This window comes from Hoplias malabaricus, chromosome X2 (genome assembly GCF_029633855.1).
Source record: "Hoplias malabaricus isolate fHopMal1 chromosome X2, fHopMal1.hap1, whole genome shotgun sequence".
NCBI classification, from domain to species: domain Eukaryota; kingdom Metazoa; phylum Chordata; class Actinopteri; order Characiformes; family Erythrinidae; genus Hoplias; species Hoplias malabaricus.
The window spans coordinates 51,087,475-51,109,823 of NC_089819.1; the positions used below are offsets into that span (position 1 = coordinate 51,087,475).

Consider the following 22,349-nt stretch of genomic DNA (forward strand, 5'->3'; position numbering starts at 1 on the left):
AGTGGCTAACTTTGGCTTGAGAGGTAAAAATTGTGGAACTGTGTCCTATAGATTTATGGGGCTTTATTTGTGATCTAGAACTGATCATGCAATATCAGTACCTGGCTTCACTGATATTCCCATGGCTGAATACCATCAGAACAATTCTTCATGGGAATGCAATGTTGTTCCTAAGATTTACCATTAAAAGCCTACATTTTTTCTTGGATGTGCAGGTGTACCCAAACTTTTGCCACAATGTGCATGTGCTAAATATAATTAGCCATTTATCTCAGCTGCAACATGGGCTGTTATGGATTTTTCACTGAATCTGTTCATAGCACAAATTATTAAAATGATGTGTTGTCTACCCTAGTCTGGTGGATGAAGCTTTACAATGTATCAAGGCTTAATTAGTGTCTAGAAATATGCCATAAGAGGCTAATTCTGTGTTGCAGCATGTTGCATCAGCCCCCAGAGTTGTCCCTCATCATGGAGCCATGAAAGTCTGATTCCACTGCCCAGTACATGTCTACTCAGTTATACGTCTACTGTTATTCTGTTATGGTGTTATTCATACAGAGTTTAAAACTTCAACAAAATGGAAATCTAAGCTAGTTTGTGTCCAGTGTCAGTTTCTATGTTTGTGGATATTTCTGACACATTAGTTTCCCACCAAATCCTAACAACAATCATTAGTTTTATAATCTAAGGGCCTCAAGATGACTACAATATCAAAACTGCTCAAACTGACAGTATGAGTTTAAATGAATTATGCTAGGTTCTCCTTCAGTGTTAGCATGCAAAATGCCCATGTGAGTCGTCATGTGCTTGTGTTACGCAATCAACCCTGCTGACTCCTGGGAGTTGTAGTTTGAAGCTCAAGTCTCTATGCTATTTCTGGTAAAAATATTAGACTTTTGCAAAGTCTAATATGTACAATTAGCAAAGACGTTTGCACTGTTAATTAAATTGTAGCACACGTCATTACCCTTAGGTTTGCATTCATGCTACACTGGATAACACTAAATTTCCTTCCAACGAAATATAAAGATTGACTGTAGCAATTCAACACTTGGTTACTGAATAAAAACCATTGCACTGAATGATGTACTGCAAGGACTTGCATATTTCTGCATGCAGTGCTTTGCCTCCAATGTACACTTACATCTATGTATGTGTGCTGGATTAGCAAAGCTTAGGGCAGATTAGTTAATTATAGACACCTGTCTGCTAAGCATGGAGACTTGAGTCAGGTGGATGTGCACGAGGAGTGTCCCATTGTAAAGGGACAACACAGGGAGGGTGGGGGTCAGGCGTGAGCCCATGTGTCTTAGCATCGCCCCAGCACACTCCCAGCATGCTCCCGCCTAAGAGCTTTTAGTGCTCTTGGTGTATGCCTAGTCAGTGGCTTCAACGAGGACAGTCTTAAAGAGTTTGCATCATTCAGAGTTTATCCAGGTGTTGGAAGGACAGCTCAATATTTGTTCACATCAGATTGTTGTCATAGACAGTGCACTGAACCAGGGCAGACGATCTGCAGCGTAACATACAGAACGCTGATTACTGGTTCATATACTACAAAAATGGTGGAATTGGATGGAGTTCTGACCAGCCAGGATTTCCTAGCTATGTTAATGAGTTGATATGACTTTGCTAAAGAAAAGCTTTAACACTATGTGGAGCAATATGCATTATCTTCCTGAATGAGGACTTCATCACAATCAAACCTATTTTCTATCAATGAAATAAGTATCATGTCCAAAGTAAAAAGATTGCAGAAGAAATAATGCCAACTGAAGGGCTCTGAAGAGCTTGCCATGCACTGATGGATATTACAGAGGTTATCCAAGAAACAACAAAATAATAAATGGACAGACAAGGTCTGAGTTCATTTGGTGCATTGGTCTGTTTGTACTAACTCATATCCCAGGTAATAGGTGATGTCGCCTTAAAATAATCTTGCTGTTGCACTTTGGTCTGCTGCTGTTATGTGGTAAGATTATATTGTTTAAAATACACTTAAAGGGACAAAACACAATGAACATATGTGGTCCTGTGTTGGTTATAATATTACATTGTAAAACAGATGTCCATCAAATGTTTTTTGAGATACTATAAAACCAATGCAATATTAAGGAATGTTTAATTACATCCTGAATATCTTAATTTTGTTAGCTGGGATGTTATTTGCCATTATTTTTCATTTTCCCCTGACCTACAGATTCATTTCCATGAAAGGATGGACCGAAACACCTGTCCCAGAATATACATCATTTTGGATCTCTCAGATATAAGAAAGTCTACGTTCTGGTTTTCTGAAGGTTTAGTAAGAGTCCCATGTTTCTACATCTTGGCTTCGCAAAGTAATGTTTCCTTCCCAGACTTAAGCAAATGAGTTGCCCATTGTCTTTCAAAATGTCCTAACCTCTTGTAAATTGCGTCACACCTTATACATGTTCTGTAAGGTAGGAGACCAGACCAGGCAAACATAGAGAAGGACAGTTAAGAGATTGAAAGATATAGGGACGGAGAGAGCCAGGGAGAGCAGTCTGAAGGATTTTACTTGCTGCTTACTCTTAATCTGGGTACTTGACTCCTCCTTTCCCCTCCCAGCCCCCCACCCCCACTTGAGGGAACTCTGAGCAGATGCTACATGGCCATTTTACATGCACCTATGTTTGGATCAGACTCTCTGATTGGCATTTGATGCTGAATTGGGCCTTCTATCCATGAAAGTGATTCTTTGCCTATTGATCTGTGAGGGATCTGACTTGCTGGCTGCACAGGTATATTAGAATTCACCTGACTTGTGGATACCACATTTTGGTTTCTGATGATCTGGCTTGGATCTCCCGATGGATAAACTGTGATCTTGCCATACTTTCTTCTATAATCCTGGTCACAGCCTATGGCTGCATAGTTGTCTACTGCAGAGACTCTTCATCTTGAAAACAATTGCACTTCAGCAGGTAATGTGCAAAAAGGAACTATGCATTTTTTGCATTTGCTAAAATGTGGAACAGACAATTGTTTTAATTTTTAATCTTGTAAAGTGTGTGTGTGCCAATGCTGAGATGGACATTGCTAATGCATGCCACTGCAGACTCCATACCTTTGTGAAGTTCTTACAATCAAAAGTACTTTGCATCTGAATGAAATGTAAATTCTCCAGATGTTTGCAGATATGTGAACAGACCTATTTGCAGTGCACTTTACTCTTAGTGTATATTGACTTGAGCGTATATATTCTATAATGTAGTAATTCTTTTTTGATAAAGCCCAGAAAATCACTTTATTGACCTTCTGATAGAGACAGATTAAAATAGCCTGCAGACAAGCTTAAGCACTGGATTTGCATCCTAACTTATGTGGATCGCTTTTAAAGCAAACACAAAACATCCTGCCGCAAATTTAAATTTGATTTATCTTTAGCATTATTTTTTGCTACTTACAAATCACGTGCAAAGTACTGAAATTGTTGCTGCACATTACTTACAGACATGAACAATTACCATGGCACAACTATGGCTTACAGTTCTAGAAATATTTGATGCATTTCTGCTTCTACAGTCAGTTGTGTTTTTAAATCAGTATTGTCATTCAGCAGCACATGTTCAGCACAAGATGACACCTTGACTTTACTTGGCTGTCCATACTGTTGTGCAACTCAATTACTGTTGTGCTTGAATGGCTAAAATTAACCTCTTAACAGGCTTATATCTCATTAGGGCTGGAGCAGTGAGTATCAGACAACCTCTGGTTCCCTTGGCACCACTTAGCCTTCACAAATCCTTAGCCTAAGTGCTAACTACTTCACACTCATAGTATGCTTAGACAATAGTGGAACATGCAATTTAATGTACTTCATTTTAAATACATAGAATCCAATACATGCTTTCCTTTATATATGTTTTGGAATTTATTCTTTGAACCATTAGAAAGTAGATCAGGTTTGTTCCAAATTTGCACATTTGCAGTGCCAATGTCATAACATTTCTTTTTTAGCAGTAAACCAGCATTTGCACTAGATCAACTGACTGGATGCACCACTTGATATTCAACAGCTCACTATGGTGCTTTAAATTCTTATGCAGATGTATAATTAATGCATGCCCTAAAGTTACGTAACCAAGCAAGGTTAAGCTTTAGTAGGAAAGGAAAAATGAGGTTTAGGACCTTTAAAGACAGACCCTAACAAACCATGTGACTAATTATATGTTTGCTTAGAAGTTGCAGAGAAATTACCTGAAAGTTAGGGGCAAAATGCAGTTGGCATATATCATTTTGTCCCTCTCTCAGAGGCTTGGGATCACAGAGGATGATCCTAAGGTCATTACGTTAGCATGCAAAAACATGCAGCAATAGCGTCTCAATGTAGGGAAGTTTAAGCTTGTTTTGTTCCAGATATTTTACTTAATAAGAGTGGGACAAATTGCACAATATTTGCAGCTTTTCCAGTCACCAGAGGGCAGTGGCAGACGGCCAATCAGCCATAACACTCCGCACCTGGTGACAGGTCTATAAAGACTCATTAGAAGCAGCCTGAGTTGCTGGTTCTTTGGCACTAAATGTGTGAGAGCTGGTAATTTTGGTATCTGTCTGCTCATCTTTCCTCAGAAGGCTGAGAGGTCTCGCCGTCCCCTTCTTTCCTCTGTTTTCTTAGAAGGCTGAGTGGGCTCACTCTCCTTCTCCTATTATTTTTTTGTGTTTTTCAGTTGGGGGTTACTCACCAAACCTCAGTATTTCTGGAGGTAGCCAGTCTCCCCTGGTTTCTTTTTTTTCCCCTTCCTGCTCAAACTTTTCCTGAAAACGGGTGGGTTTGTGCCGAATATTGCTTTTTCCACTCACTTTACGTTTTAATTTAATTTAATTTAATTAATTAATTTATTTAATAAGTCTGTCAGAGACTTTAGCCCAGGCCACCCTTGGGGCCCCTACGGCAAGCCAACCCCAGCAGCTAGGGCCTTCAGTTAACACCCCTGAGCCGAGCCCTAGGGTAGAACCCAACTTGCCTGCTCCTGAGCAGTACTCAGGAGAACCAGGAGGGTGCCATGGGTTTCTCCTTCAGTGTTCTCATCTTTGAACAACAACCATCACGGTTCCCATCTGAACGGGCTAAGGTGGCCTATATAATGACCCTTCTTTCATGTCAAGCCCTTGCTTGGGCCACTCCAGTATGGGAGAACCAACCTGAGGTTTGTTCCTCCCTTTCACTGTTCACGGCGGCTCTCCGCCGCAAATTTGACCATCCAGCAGAGGGTGGGGAGGTGGGCTCGTCTTTTACACCTAAAGCAAGGAAGGCGTTCAGTTGATTACAGTTCAGTAATTATTGATTCAGCTGATTATGCTATTGAGTTTAGCACACTGGCTGCTGACAGCAGGTGGAACACAGCTGCTCTGCTCGTCGCATTCCAGCAGGGACTGACTGACGAGTTGGAAGATGAGTTGGCCCTCCGGGACTGTCCTGCCTCCCTGGACAGTCTTATAGATCTCACTGTAAGGGTTGACAACAGGCTGGGTTTATAAGGCCATCAACCTCCCCAGCAGGAGCTGGCTTCTTCTTTGTAGGGAAGAAGGATGGTGGCCTCTGTCCATGTATTGACTACAGAGGTCTCAATAAGATCACAGTCAAGGATCGGTATCCCTTACCCCTTTTGACATCAGCATTTGAGGCACTGCAGCAGGCCTCAGTATTCACCAAACTGGACCTGCGCAGTGCCTATAACCTGGTTCGCATAAGGGAGGGTGATGAGTGGAAGACAGCCTTCATCACCCCGTCGGGTCACTATGAATATTTAGTAATGCCCTTCGGGCTCATGAATGCCCCAGCTGTCTTCCAAAGACTCATCAATGAGGTTTTAAGGGAAGCCATTGACCATTATGCGTTTGGGTGACATTTTAATATGTAGTCGAACAGTAAATGAACACGTTGCCCATGTCAGATGGGTTCTCTAGCTGTTGTTGGAGAACCATCTTTTTGTAAAGCTGGAAAAATCCCAGTTCCATACTCAGTCTGTCTCCTTCATAGGTTTCGTGGTTGCTCACAACTGCTTGGAAATAGATCCTTCTCACATCAGAGCTGTGGCGAACTGGCCCAGGCTGACGTTGCTTCACTTGGTCCAATGCTTCCTGGGTTTTGCAAACTTCTTTCGCAGGTTCGTCAAGAATTTCAGCTCAGTGGCTGCGCCTTTGACCACCTTAACTCGTAAGACATCCAGCTGATATCAGTGGACCACAGAGGCCCAGTAGGCATTTTCTTTGGACGATTCAACTTTGTGTTGTCATAGAAGCCAGGCACTAAAAACAGCAAGCCAGACGCCCTCTCTCGCCAGTGGGAGGACTCCCCTGTTGACCGGGTGCCAAAGACCATAAGAGTCTTCCAGAGTGTTTTGATTTGGGGATAGAAGATGCGGTTATCCAGGCATTATGCACTGAGCCCGACCCAGGAGGTGGCCCTCCGGGGAGGCTCTATGTCCCCACCGCAGTCTGAAGCAGGGCCCTGCAGGGTCCTGCATACTTCCCCATTTACGGCCCATCCTGGGGTAACCCGAACACTAGAGTTTATCCGACGGTGCTTCTGGGGGCCCCACATGGACCATGACATGCGAGCATTCATTGCAGCCTGCTAGGTTTGTGTTCGCAATAAGGACCCGCAAACCAAACCGACTGGACTTCTACATCCCTTGCCCATGGTCTCATGTCTCCCTTGACTTCATCACTGGATTACCCCAATCTAAGGGGAACACAGTGATCCTGGTGGTGGTTGATCGTTTCTCAAAAGCATGCCACTTCATCGCACTGCAAAAACTGCCATCAGCCAGGGAGAAAGCTGATCTTTTCCTCAAGCATGTGGTGAGATTGCATGAGTTGCCCAGGGATGTGGTATCGGACAGAGGTCTGCAATTTGCCAGTCGGTTTTGGAAAGACTTCTGTCGCTACCTTGGGGCTGATGTAAGTCTGTCATCTGGATAGCCCTAGGGTAGAACCCAACTTGCCTGCTCCTGAGCAGTACTCAGGAGAACCAGGAGGGTGCCATGGGTTTCTCCTTCAGTGTTCTCATCTTTGAACAACAACCATCACGGTTCCCATCTGAACGGGCTAAGGTGGCCTATATAATGACCCTTCTTTCATGTCAAGCCCTTGCTTGGGCCACTCCAGTATGGGAGAACCAACCTGAGGTTTGTTCCTCCCTTTCACTGTTCACGGCGGCTCTCCGCCGCAAATTTGACCATCCAGCAGAGGGTGGGGAGGTGGGCTCGTCTTTTACACCTAAAGCAAGGAAGGCGTTCAGTTGATTACAGTTCAGTAATTATTGATTCAGCTGATTATGCTATTGAGTTTAGCACACTGGCTGCTGACAGCAGGTGGAACACAGCTGCTCTGCTCGTCGCATTCCAGCAGGGACTGACTGACGAGTTGGAAGATGAGTTGGCCCTCCGGGACTGTCCTGCCTCCCTGGACAGTCTTATAGATCTCACTGTAAGGGTTGACAACAGGCTGGGTTTATAAGGCCATCAACCTCCCCAGCAGGAGCTGGCTTCTTCTTTGTAGGGAAGAAGGATGGTGGCCTCTGTCCATGTATTGACTACAGAGGTCTCAATAAGATCACAGTCAAGGATCGGTATCCGTTACCCCTTTTGACATCAGCATTTGAGGCACTGCAGCAGGCCTCAGTATTCACCAAACTGGACCTGCGCAGTGCCTATAACCTGGTTCGCATAAGGGAGGGTGATGAGTGGAAGACAGCCTTCATCACCCCGTCGGGTCACTATGAATATTTAGTAATGCCCTTCGGGCTCATGAATGCCCCAGCTGTCTTCCAAAGACTCATCAATGAGGTTTTAAGGGAAGCCATTGACCATTATGCGTTTGGGTGACATTTTAATATGTAGTCGAACAGTAAATGAACACGTTGCCCATGTCAGATGGGTTCTCTAGCTGTTGTTGGAGAACCATCTTTTTGTAAAGCTGGAAAAATCCCAGTTCCATACTCAGTCTGTCTCCTTCATAGGTTTCGTGGTTGCTCACAACTGCTTGGAAATAGATCCTTCTCACATCAGAGCTGTGGCGAACTGGCCCAGGCTGACGTTGCTTCACTTGGTCCAATGCTTCCTGGGTTTTGCAAACTTCTTTCGCAGGTTCGTCAAGAATTTCAGCTCAGTGGCTGCGCCTTTGACCACCTTAACTCGTAAGACATCCAGCTGATATCAGTGGACCACAGAAGCCCAGTAGGCATTTTCTTTGGACGATTCAACTTTGTGTTGTCATAGAAGCCAGGCACTAAAAACAGCAAGCCAGACGCCCTCTCTCGCCAGTGGGAGGACTCCCCTGTTGACCGGGTGCCACAGACCATAAGAGTCTTCCAGAGTGTTTTGATTTGGGGATAGAAGATGCGGTTATCCAGGCATTATGCACTGAGCCCGACCCAGGAGGTGGCCCTCCGGGGAGGCTCTATGTCCCCACCGCAGTCTGAAGCAGGGCCCTGCAGGGTCCTGCATACTTCCCCATTTACGGCCCATCCTGGGGTAACCCGAACACTAGAGTTTATCCGACGGTGCTTCTGGGGGCCCCACATGGACCATGACATGCGAGCATTCATTGCAGCCTGCTAGGTTTGTGTTCGCAATAAGGACCCGCAAACCAAACCGACTGGACTTCTACATCCCTTGCCCATGGTCTCATGTCTCCCTTGACTTCATCACTGGATTACCCCAATCTAAGGGGAACACAGTGATCCTGGTGGTGGTTGATCGTTTCTCAAAAGCATGCCACTTCATCGCACTGCAAAAACTGCCATCAGCCAGGGAGAAAGCTGATCTTTTCCTCAAGCATGTGGTGAGATTGCATGAGTTGCCCAGGGATGTGGTATCGGACAGAGGTCTGCAATTTGCCAGTCGGTTTTGGAAAGACTTCTGTCGCTACCTTGGGGCTGATGTAAGTCTGTCATCTGGATTTCATCCAGAATCTAACAGGCAAACAGAATGGGTCAACCAAGATCTGGAGAGGACTCTTCGATGCTTGGTCTCATCCAGACCCACCTTCTGGTCTGACCAATTACTATGGGCGGAGGTGGCGCACAACACTCTATGGCACTCGTCTCTGGGTATGTCCCCTTTTGAGTGCCAGAATGGTTACGCTCCCCCTATGTTCCCAGAACAGATGGATGCTGGAGTCCCAACAGCCCAACGGTTTGTCAGGCAGTGCCGGACCAAGTGGCGGAAAGCCAGGTGAGCTATCCAGGCTGCTGTTGCCTCCCAGAAATGCAATGCTGACAAAAGACCCTGTCCTGCATTGACCTTTTGCCCGGGGCAACAGGTGTAGCTGTCAGCCAAGGACCTCCCGTCTCGAGTCGTTGCCGGCAAATTAGCACCTCGTTACCTCTGACCTTTCAAGATTTTGCACCGAGTTAACCCAGTTTCCTGCCGCCTGGCCTTGACACCCTCTTTGAGGGTCAACCCCACCTTCCATGTGTCCCGTCTTAAGCCTGTGCTCTGCTCCACCAGAGCTCCTGACACAACAAGTCCCTGTATGGTAGGTGGCAGCCCTGCTTACGCAGTCCGATGCCTGCTTGAGGCGTGTGCGGGGTCGTATGCAATATTTGGTGGACTGGGAGGGCGACGGTCCGGAAGAACGGTCTAGGGTTCTTGCTCACCGTATTTTGGACCCCGACTTGATCCGAGATTTTTGGCGGGACCGTGCCGCTGGGTTGGGGACATCGGGAGCCGCCCCTCGAGGGCACCTGGTGACAGGTCTATAAAGACTCACTAGAATCAGCCTGAGTTGCTGGTTCTTTGGCACTACCTATGTGAGAGAGTCTAGCTGGTAATTTGGATATCTGTCTGCTCATCTTTCCTCTGTTTTCTCAGAAGGCTGAGAGGTCTCGCCCTCCTCGTCTTTTCTCTGTTTTCTCAGAAGGCTGAGTGGTCTAGCTCTCCTTCTCCTACTATTTTTTGTGTTTTTCAGTTGGGAGTTACTCACCAAACCTCAGTGTTTTTCGAAGTAGCCAGTCTCCCCTGGTGTCCTTTGTTTTCTCCTTCCCGCTCAAACCTTTCCCGAAAATGGGTGGGTTTGTGCGGAGTATTGCTTTTTCACCCATTTTACGTTTTCCACCCGTTATCATACATTTTTAATTTATTTTTATTTTTTATTCCTCTTATGTTCCCCTCCCTTACTGCTTGGCACTTGGGTCCACTGCTCAATTACGCTGGTAGCTCACCCGTTCCAGGAATAGAATGTTCTAACCTCACCAGGGGCTACCATTACAGCTTTATGCAGAAATCAAATACAGAGCTGCAAGCAAAGGTATTCAGAAAGGTTTGATGTGAAATGTTTCATGAAAAACATATATAGATTTATTTACAGTGGTTTTGACAGGAACAAGGAGATACAGTATCTATAATGCCAATAAAGGGAATTTTATACGCCATGTCAATGTGTTTTTAGATCATTTTTTCCCCAAACACGAATCAAGACCTTTAAACTCTCTTTCAGAACTCTTGTAAAAAATGTCTACATTCATTCATTGTGTGTCCAGAGCCTACCCATAATCACTGGGCGCAAAGTGAGAGCACACACTGGAGGGGGTGCCAGTCCATCGTAGGATGACACACACTCACACATTCACACCTATGGACACTTGTAGCCAATCCACCTACCAAAGTGTGTCTTTGGACTGCCGGATTCCAGCATGGCGCCCTTGTCAGACAACAATTTTTAAGTAATACTTTCTGTGATGCTTTTAGTGGCATTAGTAACACTGTAAACACCACTCTAAACAATTCTGATTCAATAATTTTCTGAACAGAGCATTTCACTGCTCACTCAATTGTATGGGGATGTAAGTCCTGAACTATGACCGAGTCATACTTGAAACAAGCACAGATTTTGTTCTATGTATGTTAAATGCAGATTTTCTGCAAAATAGACCATGCTTATTTAAACAACAACAAAAATGAATGATCCTTAATTTGTTTCTCCCTTTTTCTGGCCAGTGCTAACAACATGCAGAAACAGGTGGAGGTCCGAATGCATGAGAATGACCTTGAGCCCCCGGTTCCTCCACCAGAGCCAGCATGTGGAGGCATTTGCAACACATTCATGAAGAACTTGCTTCTAACACTTACAGTTCTTGGTAAGTATTACTGAGGGGATAACAGATAGGAACCTTCAGAGCCTTCGGAGAAGGTGTAAAGAAATCTTGTTGTATATTATCTTTGCAAGCATTAGTCTCTCATTTTGATGAAAAACCAAGGATGAGTTCGGGATCTGTCTGAGTGATATTTATCCAATTTTTGGAACTTTGGAATTTAGGACTTTTAAAAATTGATGCATTAGAATTAAATACCAATTCATTTTTAATGTGACAGTGGACTAACCATTAGCTCAGTGCAAGTTTGTGCATTAGTTTTTTGTAGAGGCGTTTTCTAGGCACTTAATTGGCATGGTTTGCTGCTTAAGCAGTGGATGGCAGTCTTATGTGACATACAAGCAGTACACCCTTTACAAAATGACTAATTTGAGCATTAAGGTGGGTCTGGTCCTGTAAATGGAGAATCTCTAATTCTATTGACTCACCTACTGACTTTAGAATTGGAGTTTTAGCAGATGTTTTTTGTTGTGTTTTTGTTTTTACTTTGGAAGGACACAAAAGTGACTGCGGACTTATTTTAAAATCTGTGGGTTAAATCCAGAAATTGTTTTTTAATTCATATGTCCCATTTAATATGATAATGTTTATATAAATGGCATTGAATCAAATATTTACTGTTGGTGAAATGGTTGCTGAAGGTTGTTTGTGTTCTAATACATGCAAAAGAATGTTCTGCTCCCCATATTTTTTTTCTGTGTGGGTCTAGAGTCTTATATTTCATAACAGAAAGTGCTGTTAAAACATGAATGCTTGCTGCTTATCAACATAGCAACACTTATCAGTGTTTACAAAGACATTCAGTGGGTTATAACCAGGAACTGCAGCAGTTATAAACACTAATATACTCCTACATTCAAAGAGGCATGCAAATGTATATTTTGTGAAATTAATCTTACGTTGTGTAATTATGAAAAGTGTGTGTGTGTGCAGAAAGGTAAAGGGTGTCTTTATGACTTTTTTCTGTATTGTTGTATCCTGTGTTCCAGTGGGAAATGAGGAAACATTCCTTTTACTTTTATGCAAATGTTTGTTGTGCTTTGTACAGATGACAGATGCTAAGCACTTGATTGAAAGTTTCTTGGTTCTCAATTTTTGTTTTCAGCCTTACTGATAAAATAAGCTAATTTCTTGCATTTTGATTCAAACACAAGGTACTAGATGAGGGCACTGTATGTCAGAGAGCAACATTATCAAACATTAGTGCACTCACCAGCCCAAAGCTGGGCCTGTCTCATCTTTCTTTCTCATTAGGTAGGGTGACCAGATCTGAGATGGTGTAAAAGAGGACATGTATCAGGGGGAGGGGGGACTACTGACATGCAGACTGACCAATTAAATGTTTACAGAGAAGGTTATCGACCAATAACGGTAGCTCTACAGTCAGACCGTCCAATCCGAAGATTTTAGGCTACTTCACCACGCCCCCTTCTCACTCAAGCGAACCAATCGGAGTAGGGGAGGGCGGGACTAGTTTGTGAACGAAACTTCTCGAAATTCTATGTAAGCTCTAGAAAAACAAAATCCCGGACATTTGTGAAATTCCGCCCATAAAAAAGAGGACATGTCCGGGTAAAAGAGGATGTCTGGTCACCCTATCATTAGAAAGGTCAGAATAAATTAAGCCTTCTAATAAAGAAGGAGTATTTATTTATATATTTCTTTTTACAATAGCAAATTGTAACATTTATAGCAGGAGCATATTACAGTACATGTGAACCATATATATCCACTAAATATTTAATCATAGTAAAATTATAGAAACTAGAGTGTATACTAGACTGAATAAAAGATGTTTGTTTTTCTAACACTTAGAAATTTTCCAGAAGACTTTCTGTAGGCCTCGGTTTCAAAACTATTATAATATTCCACATGAACAAAAAGTTAAAACACTTGTGTTCTATAGGTTATCTAGAATATTTGCTATCCTGTCAACCAATAAATGGGATCATAGCATAGTTAATGCTACAGCAGTTCTAGATGAGCATCACTGATTAACTTTCATAATTTTAAACCTTGCATTGAATACACTGAGCCTACATCTTCAGTTTTGACCATACATTTAAAAACATGCTCAAGAAACTGAGAATGTCAAATACATACAATTATACTAATTTCTTACCTATTGAATGTTTATTAGTATTTCAGGATTTTGGCCCTTGTGTTACATGTGTTAAATATGACTATTACTACAAGACGTGTGAAGTTTACATACAAAAACATTACAAATATTGTTATAGTTAAGAATGCAGATGTGTTATTTCTATATCTGTGTGGTGTGACACAAGTCAATTTCCAGTAGGTGTAGAATACAGAACTGCCTGCTAATAATGGTCCTAAATACATCTATTAAAGCCACTAAATGGTGACCATCAACTTTTGCTACTCTAATTGGATTATGTGTACAAGCAAAAAAACCATGGCCACATTCCCCTCTGCTTTTTGAGTAGGAAGGGAGTAAATGTACTGGACAGTTAGGACAGCTGTTGAAAGAAAATTCAACATCTAGAATGCTAATATTTTATAGATACTGAAAGCCATCACATTACTAATGACAAATATAGTGCTTATAGTTTGATTTCAAATAAAATATTTTATTAGGGGTTGAGGATTTCCAAAACAGAAAATTTTAATATTATTTAGCCATTAAATCCATTCTTGAGTAAAGAAGACTGACAAAAAAAGTAGAGCACTTGCAAATCAAAAAAATCTGCTGGTATTCTCAGAACAAAGGACTGGTCACCCCAGAGTCCAAACCTAAACATCATTTAATACACAGAAGTTACTTTCTGAGAAGCAGAGCATACATCCAGCATTTAAGACAGAAGTTTGGTGGTGTGGAAGACCTTGTTGCATGTTTTGAAAAGCTGAAAATGTCTCCTAAAAAGACTGGATACTGCAATTAAGGGAAAGGTCTGAGTCACCAAATAAATATATATAGAACATTTGCACAATGCTATTGGAGTTATTAGTATAAATTTACATATGGAGCTAAATTAGAGTCAAATGTTTTGTTTATTTGAAAAAAAATAAAACCCTGAAACTGAAAGTTCAAATCTTGAGATTGAACTTTGAAAAATACAACAATGTATTCAAAATTAAAATAAGCGTAGGATTTTTTTTTTCAGTTTAAATAGAATTTTGATTCAATTATGGATTTTTTAAAACAAATAATTTATTTTCATTTTTCACTTTCCTATATATTTTGATATTTGAAGTCTTATTTTAATTTAATTTACTTAATTTCACTTTCAGATCATTTCGTTTCCACTTTCGGATCCTAGTTTTTCAGTTCTCTTCTTTCAGTTTTCTTCTGACCCTGTTTTAACGTGGGAGGCGGGGCATCAGTGGAGAGGGGTGTGGTATACTTACTGACAGCAAAGCAATGAAGGTGGAGGACCTTTCTCACTGTTGACTATGAGAAATAGCATTGAGCACTTACGTTATACACAACATTCAGATTAAAACATTGACATTAATGACAAAGTCCTGTATAGTAAACTCTTTTAGACAACATTCAGCACCAACTGCAGTAAAAGATCGATAAACTCTGTCAGAGTGTATAGTTCCACACCCACAGTTTAGTTTCCAAACTGGCGATGGCGTCCACTCCATCAGGACAAGCTGCAGCGAGTCGGTAACGAATCTGAATAAGCTCCTTATTCCCCAGCCTTTGAGTCTGATTTTCCGTTCCACATTAAATCGTGCTTTAAATTAAACCTGTTCTGTTGCTGTGTTTTCCTTTATATTCTATATGTTTACACAGTGGTATTTACATGCGCTTCTCTTAGTGTTAAAACACAGAAAGCAGCTGCAGTACCAGTTAAGGTGGGGATATGTGATCTGCTGGCTCCAGTCGGCGGATAAGAAATGTTAACAATGTTTAAATTAGCTCCTTTTCCACAACTCCTTAATTAAATTTCCCATTCCACACATAGCAACAGAAACAAAACATCATACGCTTTTTTTAATTTTGAATACATTGTTGTATTTTTAAAAGTTTCAGGTGTTTTTTTTTTTAAATAAACAAAACTTTTGACCCTAATTTAGCTCCATAGTTACACAGAAGTTTGATTTTGTCTTGTGCTTTGATTTGTCTAGGTGTGATTGCAGGCTCAGTAGCTGGAATTCTTCTGCGATATGCTTCTCCGCTCCCTGCCGATGTCATCATGATCATCGCCTTTCCTGGGGATATTCTCATGAGAATGCTGAAAATGCTGATTTTACCTCTGATCATCTCGAGTTTAATCACAGGTACCTGGACCAGAAATATGTAAAGTGTAGCAATTTTAAAAGAATGACATAAACATTACTGCTTCTTTTGGCAGATTTTACTTCACAGTTTAACATTAAAAGTAGAAAACAATATCCATGAGTTATATGTTATTAGTGATAATATTACATGTTTTGCATGAGAGGAAGAATCTGTTAACTATGTAATCCACGAATGAACCAGGTTTTGCTCCACTGAGATGGCTTCTAACATGGGGACACCTTTTTTCTTATATCTGAAACATCCAGACCACTGACTTTTAGTACAATAACGTTTCATAATGTAAAGAAATTCTCATTATAATTCTCATTGTAATAAGACACCTCTTATTAATATTTATTATGTTTTTGGTACAGGGCTTGCTGGGTTGGATGCCAAATCAAGTGGTCGTCTTGGCACCAGGGCCATGGTATATTACATGACCACAACCATAATTGCTGCTGTCCTGGGAGTGCTCCTGGTGCTGGCGATCCATCCTGGAAACCCAAAGCTGAAAGCAAACTTAGGAGAAGGAAAGAAGAATGATGAAGTTTCCAGCCTAGATGCCTTCTTTGATCTAATTAGAAATCTGTTTCCAGAGAATCTTGTTCAGGCTTGCTTCCAGCAGGTAAGAATAAACCATATATGAAGCTTTGATGAATCAGAAATTAATGCTTTATATCTAATGGCACTTTAGGTCATAATTGCATTATTTGCTTTCTCTCTACAGATTCAGACAGTGACAAATAAAGTAGAAGTGGCTCCACCTCCTCATCCAAATCGATTTGGACGAAATTCCACCAAGGGTGCAGCTAAATATGTCATCAAGAAATCTCTCCAGTTCAAGAGTGGCATGAACGTGTTAGGTGCCTACATGTTGTTTTTAAATTATTACCCAAATTTCTCTTCAGTTTAATTCACCTGTTAACTGGAATTCTCAAACACCAGCCACTGCTTCCAAACTTACATAATGACAGTGTCCAGTTTTCATTCATTCATTGTCTGAAACTGCTTATCCAGTTCAGGGTCGTGGTGGGTTCAAAGCCTACCCAGAATCACTGGACGCAAGGTAGGAACACACCCTGGAGTAGGCACCAGTCCTTTGCAGTGTGACAAACACCCACACATTTACACCTACGGACACTTTTGAGTCGCCAATCCACCTACCAACATGTTTTTGGACCGTGGGAAGAAACCGGAGCACCCGGAGTAAACCCACGCTGACACAGAGAGAACACACCACACTCCTCACAGACAGTCACCCGGAGCAGGACTTGAACCCACAACCTCCAGTTCCCTGGAGCTGTGTGACTGTGAAACTACCTGCTGTGCCACCATGCCACCCCTGTGTCTGGAGCTTTTTTTAAACTCTTGGCCTCAGGCAGCACTAGAGTCAAATTTGTGACATCTCCTTGTGATAAAACCAACATTAGGAGGGAACTCTGTTGATATATTCTTGATTATAACAGAGTGTTTTTTATTTCTGTTACATTGTTCTTTCCTGACATCATGACTTCTCTTTGAAATTATGAAAAGTATATGTTTAGAGGGTCACAGGAAACCAGATCAGTTTCCCAATTATTGTGTTAAAAATTTGGTTCATGGTGTAATCCTGATAAATATTTCTTCATGTGTTTGTCTCATATGGTATAAGTGAAATCCTTTATTCTTTTGCCAGGTCTCATTGGTTTCTTTGTGGCATTTGGAATCTGTATGGGAAAGATGGGCGAGAGGGCCAGACTGATGATGGACTTCTTCAATGTTCTCAACGAAATCGTCATGAGGCTTGTCGGGATGATCATGTGGTCAGCATATAAACACTTTAACTTTAAAGTTAACTAGTAATTTATTAATCAGATTAATCAGAAAGTACAGTTATGTTCTAATACTTCATATAAACCAAGTAAATTCTATCTATACTGTTATTGGCTATGAACGTAATAAATAAGCAGATTTCACCACATAATATTGAAGTAATACATGCATATAAGTGCATATAAATATCGAATTCAATTTAAATCCGTTTGTTCAAGTATTTTTCTCAATAATAAACAAATTAACATATTAATTAACAAATTAATAATTACAAATGTCTTCATTGCAAACCTTATCATATTTCTGTCTGAGCCACTCCACAGATATGGTCAATGTTTAATCGGTCTAATCTAAGATGGGTGCCCTCATGCCTAGTTGTTCGTGATCTCAGATGGGATATTCACCCTCCTGGCTGGATCGCCAAAATGCAGACAAATTAATGCATCTTTCCTGTCTTAGGTTTTCCCCAGTTGGCATTGCATGTCTGATCTGTGGAAAGATTATTTCCATTAATGACCTGGAGATGGTGGCACGGCAACTGGGGATGTACATGGTAACCGTCATTGTTGGCCTCATCATCCATGGTGGAATCTTCCTCCCACTGATATATTTCATCATCGTCCGGAAAAACCCTTTCACATTTTTTATGGGAATGTTTCAGGCTTGGGTAACGGCACTTGGGACAGCCTCCAGGTACACGGTTTTCTTCTAATTGTGATTAATCACTTATATAACTGCATTAAAACAGAGATGAAAGAATTTGTTGTAACATTATACTTCCTGTGTCTTAGTGCTGGCACACTTCCTGTTACTTTCCGTTGCCTGGAGGAGAACCTGGGCATTGATAAGAGGGTAACCCGTTTTGTGCTTCCTGTTGGTGCAACAATCAACATGGATGGTACAGCCCTTTATGAAGCGGTGGCAGCCATCTTTATTGCACAGATGAATGGAGTACAGCTTGACCCTGGTCAGATTGTTACAGTAAGGTAGGTAAATATTAACAGCAGTGGAATTTAACCCATACAATTTATTACTATATTGAACTAACATCAGAAGGATATATACCTTACCCTCTACCCAGAAACACTTGTGCTAGCCCTATTGCAAGTCTGTACAAACTATACTCTACCAATGTACCAAATGAGATGTAATTAATTGTGTATTTCCTACATAGCCTGACAGCCACTCTAGCTAGTGTAGGAGCAGCCAGTATTCCCAGTGCTGGTCTGGTCACCATGCTTCTGATCTTGACGGCTGTGGGACTGCCAACACAAGACATCAGTTTACTGGTGGCAGTTGACTGGCTATTGTGAGTAAATCTAAACCTGAGACATTTATATAGAGCTCTTCAATAGTGTATGCTATTATGCCTTAATGCTGTAGTCCAGGGGTGCCCAACTCTAGTCCTGGAGGTCCAGTATCCAGCAAATTTTGGATATACCTCTGCTCACACACACCTGAGTCAACTCATCTGTTAATTGCCAGGTTTAAGGGGTGAGTTTTAGCAGAGCAATCACCAAACGTTGCTGGATACCAGCCCTCCAGGACTGGATTTGTGCACCCCTGCTGTAGTCCATAATCAACATAAAAATGGTAATGATAAACCTGGCCATTTAATAAACATCTGATCCAACTGAAGGCCTGAGCCAATATGTAAACTGTAATTGTTGGAACAAAACTTGGGGTCTTCTTAAATGGTATGTAAGCTATTTTAGAGCATTTTTATTTGTCCATTCATTATCGAATTTGGAGGCAACAAAAATGGCTGCTGGAAATATCAAAATATCTCAAGATATCAAAGTTAAAATGGACGTATGATGTTTTGTCCCAACAATGACAAAATCTTAGTGAACTAAATAAACATTACAGCCTCAAGAGATGTGGCACGTGTATTTTTTCTCTATCTCTCAATCCAACAGAGATCGTTTCCGAACATCCGTGAACGTAATTGGAGACTCATATGGGGCAGGCATTGTGTACCACCTCTCCAAAGATGAGCTAGACATGTTTGATGCCCAGCAGATGAGGACAGATGACTTTGAGATGACCAAGTCACAGTCGTTCTATGAGAATAACACTAACCATGGCGTATATGCATCACGCAACTCCTGTCCACAAGTCCTGATAGATGACTGCAAGGTACCTATCACTCTCACAGATATAGAAACCTGTATGTAGAGTGGTTTTTGTTTTTTATCACCTGACAGCACATGTATTATTTTGTTTTCTTACTGTTATTGTATTTTAGTTATTTCTGCAATGATTGCCCAGAGGTATAATTTGGAGACTGAATTAAGATGGAAAAATAAACATCTTATTTATTTATGTGTTTGTGTACAGGGTGAAATAGCAGTTTTAAAACCTTTGTTTGACAGTTTAGACTTCAACCACTTGGGGGACAGAATCAGAAGTCCCTAGAAGTCTAAAATGCATGGACTTGGTTGCTGCATTGTCTATATTTAGACTGAAAGGCCAAGCTGGTTTTGACCTTTTCAGCACAGACTGAGATATGATAGGCACTGTAATGGCTTAGGTTGTACAAAGCAGTAAATATAAATTTCTTGAAATCTTGTTTTTGACATTTTTCTGTCGAATTCTGAGGGAAAAGGCTGCTATTTCAGCTCATGCTGTGTCCTTTTGTGGAATTCTTGGCAAAGAGGTTGAGACTGACTTTTGTTTTTGGCAATAAGTCTTTTCTTTTGTACTGTTTTTCTTTTATGCTTTATTCCATTGCAGTTGAGCAGATATCAGTGACAATTGTCCCTGAAGAATTTAGGCCAATGCTCAGTCCACTGTACAATAGTGAGCATGGCAGTTTTCCTCAGCAACTTTAGATCTCCTGCTTTGGGCAGAGATTCCATACAAGAATAAAGAACAGTAATATTTAAAGTTCTGCTTAGAACTAGATTCCATGCATTCTGTAGATTTTAATGCATGAATATTAGACAGTTGAGACAGTTAAACACTGGAAATGGTTTCTCTGCTCCAAGTTGTAGACGGTGTAGTGTTACCAGCACCGGTAAATGCATTTTGAATGTGCCTTGGTCCAACAGTTAGATGTCCCTGATAATTGCTTTCAGGTATCCTTGGCCCCAAATGGTTCCCCTGCGGAGTTCTCTCTTGTTGAGGAGGAACCTTGGATACAAGATTAACACAACACACAGATCCTGCTCCGCCTTATCCCGAGTTCCGCAAGCTTATTCATCCTGCTGAAAACAAACAAACAAATGTAAACTTTTTACACATACAATACGTATAAAAGATGTCAAAGAACTTTTCTCATGCACAAGAATGGACAGTTTTGTGGCAGTCACAATCATCCTGAAACCCTCAATACTCTCAGGGATTTAGTCGGTTAAAGGACAGGCTAATGTTTGGGCTACATACCGAGCCTTACCTGTGGGCGAGAGCCACCTTGGAGCAATGGCACACAAACATACTTCCAGTTCCAGCTCGATAAAAGAGCTCTGTATTACTGTAAATTACAGGTACGTGTAGCAGCACAGCAGTGTGTTCTAGTCAGGTGGCCTTGCAGGTAATTTCTTTCTTTCTTTATGTATTTAAAAGAGGTAATTATGACAGTGGCCTCTAAACATAGCAAAGGCATCAGCCAATCCACCATTAGATACCACTGAAGGTTCTCAAAAATGAAGAGAAATTTATCCCTAAAGCTTTCTGTGAGAATCCGAAAACGAGTTTCCTGAAAGTAACGGAAGCTCAAAAAAAAAAACCCCACTAAATCCTCAAAATGTGATTATTACATATATTCTATTGCTGAGGGTTCCGTGCAAAGATGTCAGCTTGGTCCTTTGAGGCTGAAAAACCTACCACCAGCAGCACATAGTTGAGCTCACCAAACCCCACCTCTACAGGCAAGTTTTAGGAAAGTACAGCTTGTTTGCAGGAGCTCCCTATTGACTGGCTTGTCTTAGGTGGATTAACCCTAGGAGGCAGCACTCAAGATCGGCCTCTTACCTTAAGAATTTCCCAGCATGCTTATAGGTTCTGAAAAGGTGTGGTGTCTTGCCTTCAACTGCAATGTGTATTTATAGCTGCTGGCCAACGCAAATGCCAGGTAAGCGATTAAAGATGAAGGCTGACATTGAGATAAGTGTTGTCATCCACATGAGGACATCTTCTTAGCCAAAGGCCCCAAAACAAGAATAAAACAACATGATTTACTACTCTGTGATGACTCAGTGTGCATAGTGGGCTTAAAGGGACTGAAGGAAAGAGTCGTCCTGCATGTTTATTTTTCTTATAACTTATGTCTACAGTCCATGTGTGTATGATGTGTGCTTTGTTCAATTGTTTGTTCATTATATGTATGCTAAACAACAACTTGCCTTGAAATATCGATGCAAATTGTGCAGAAAAGTAGACAATTCTCTCTCTCTCTCCCCTCACTACTGAATATTCAGACAATCCTCTGGTGGCACTAGAAAGAAACTATGACTCTTCTGTTTTGTTTCTGGGTAAAATACGCCATAATGGTGTTTCATACAATGCTCACATCCTCTAGAGCTGCAGAAGTATTAAAAAAAAAAGTATAAATCTCCCAGAATGTGACGCAGTCTTCCACATCCAACCCAGAAAACATACAAAGATACTACTACTACTCCTCTTTTGCACCATAATCTTACTTTTCCTATTAAAGTGCCTCCTAGCACTTTGTGTATATATAATTCTTAAGATTGATGTAGGTTTCTTTGAGCTAGGGGATATTATGGTCTGTTTTTGTAACCTGGTAGTCAGCTTTGTTTGGCGACAGTTTGCTGTAAGGCAGCTTATATACGGTTACACCACACCTACATATACCTTTAAGGACAAGGAACTAAAACCTACTTGAAAAAAAACATAAAAATTTACGAGGGCTTATTCCCACAGGTGTCACTTTCCGAGACGAAACTTTTCAGTTATGGCATTTCAGCTCAGAAAGTTTCATGACAATGTTGTGTGCAGACCCCTAAATATCCCCTATATCAGGAGTGCCCAACTCCAGTCCTGGAGGGGCAGTATCCAGTGAAGTTTGGTGATTCCTTTGCTCACACACACCTGATTCAACTCATCTGTAAATTGACAGGTTTAAGGCTTGTGTTTTAGCAGAGGAATCACCAGACTTTGCTGGATACCGGCCCTCCAGGACTGGAGTTG

General features: G+C 41.4%; 1 protein-coding gene across 1 annotated transcript; it reads left to right on the forward strand.

Moving 5' to 3' along the window:
* The first annotated feature begins 10,983 nt into the window (after positions 1–10,983).
* Positions 10,984–20,347, forward strand: LOC136676380 (excitatory amino acid transporter 2-like). The gene is made up of 10 exons (XM_066653344.1): positions 10,984–11,113; positions 15,230–15,382; positions 15,758–16,008; positions 16,111–16,246; positions 17,059–17,185; positions 17,655–17,888; positions 17,987–18,181; positions 18,370–18,504; positions 19,115–19,334; positions 20,276–20,347. Exons 1-10 carry the CDS (start codon positions 10,984–10,986, stop codon positions 20,345–20,347), a joined length of 1,653 nt encoding a protein of 550 aa, XP_066509441.1.
* Positions 20,348–22,349: the final 2,002 nt, after the last annotated feature.

What these genes read in the sequence shown, in the direction of transcription:
- LOC136676380 (XM_066653344.1), top strand. Translation starts at nt 10,984, where the DNA reads ATGCAGAAACAGGTGGAGGTCCGAATGCATGAGAATGACCTTGAGCCC. An exon ending in CATCTCGAGTTTAATCACAG is followed by an intron (nt 15,383 to 15,757) that starts GTACCTGGACCA and finishes TTTTTGGTACAG; the next exon opens with GGCTTGCTGGGTTGGATGCC. An exon ending in TCCTGATAGATGACTGCAAG is followed by an intron (nt 19,335 to 20,275) that starts GTACCTATCACT and finishes AATTGCTTTCAG; the next exon opens with GTATCCTTGGCCCCAAATGG.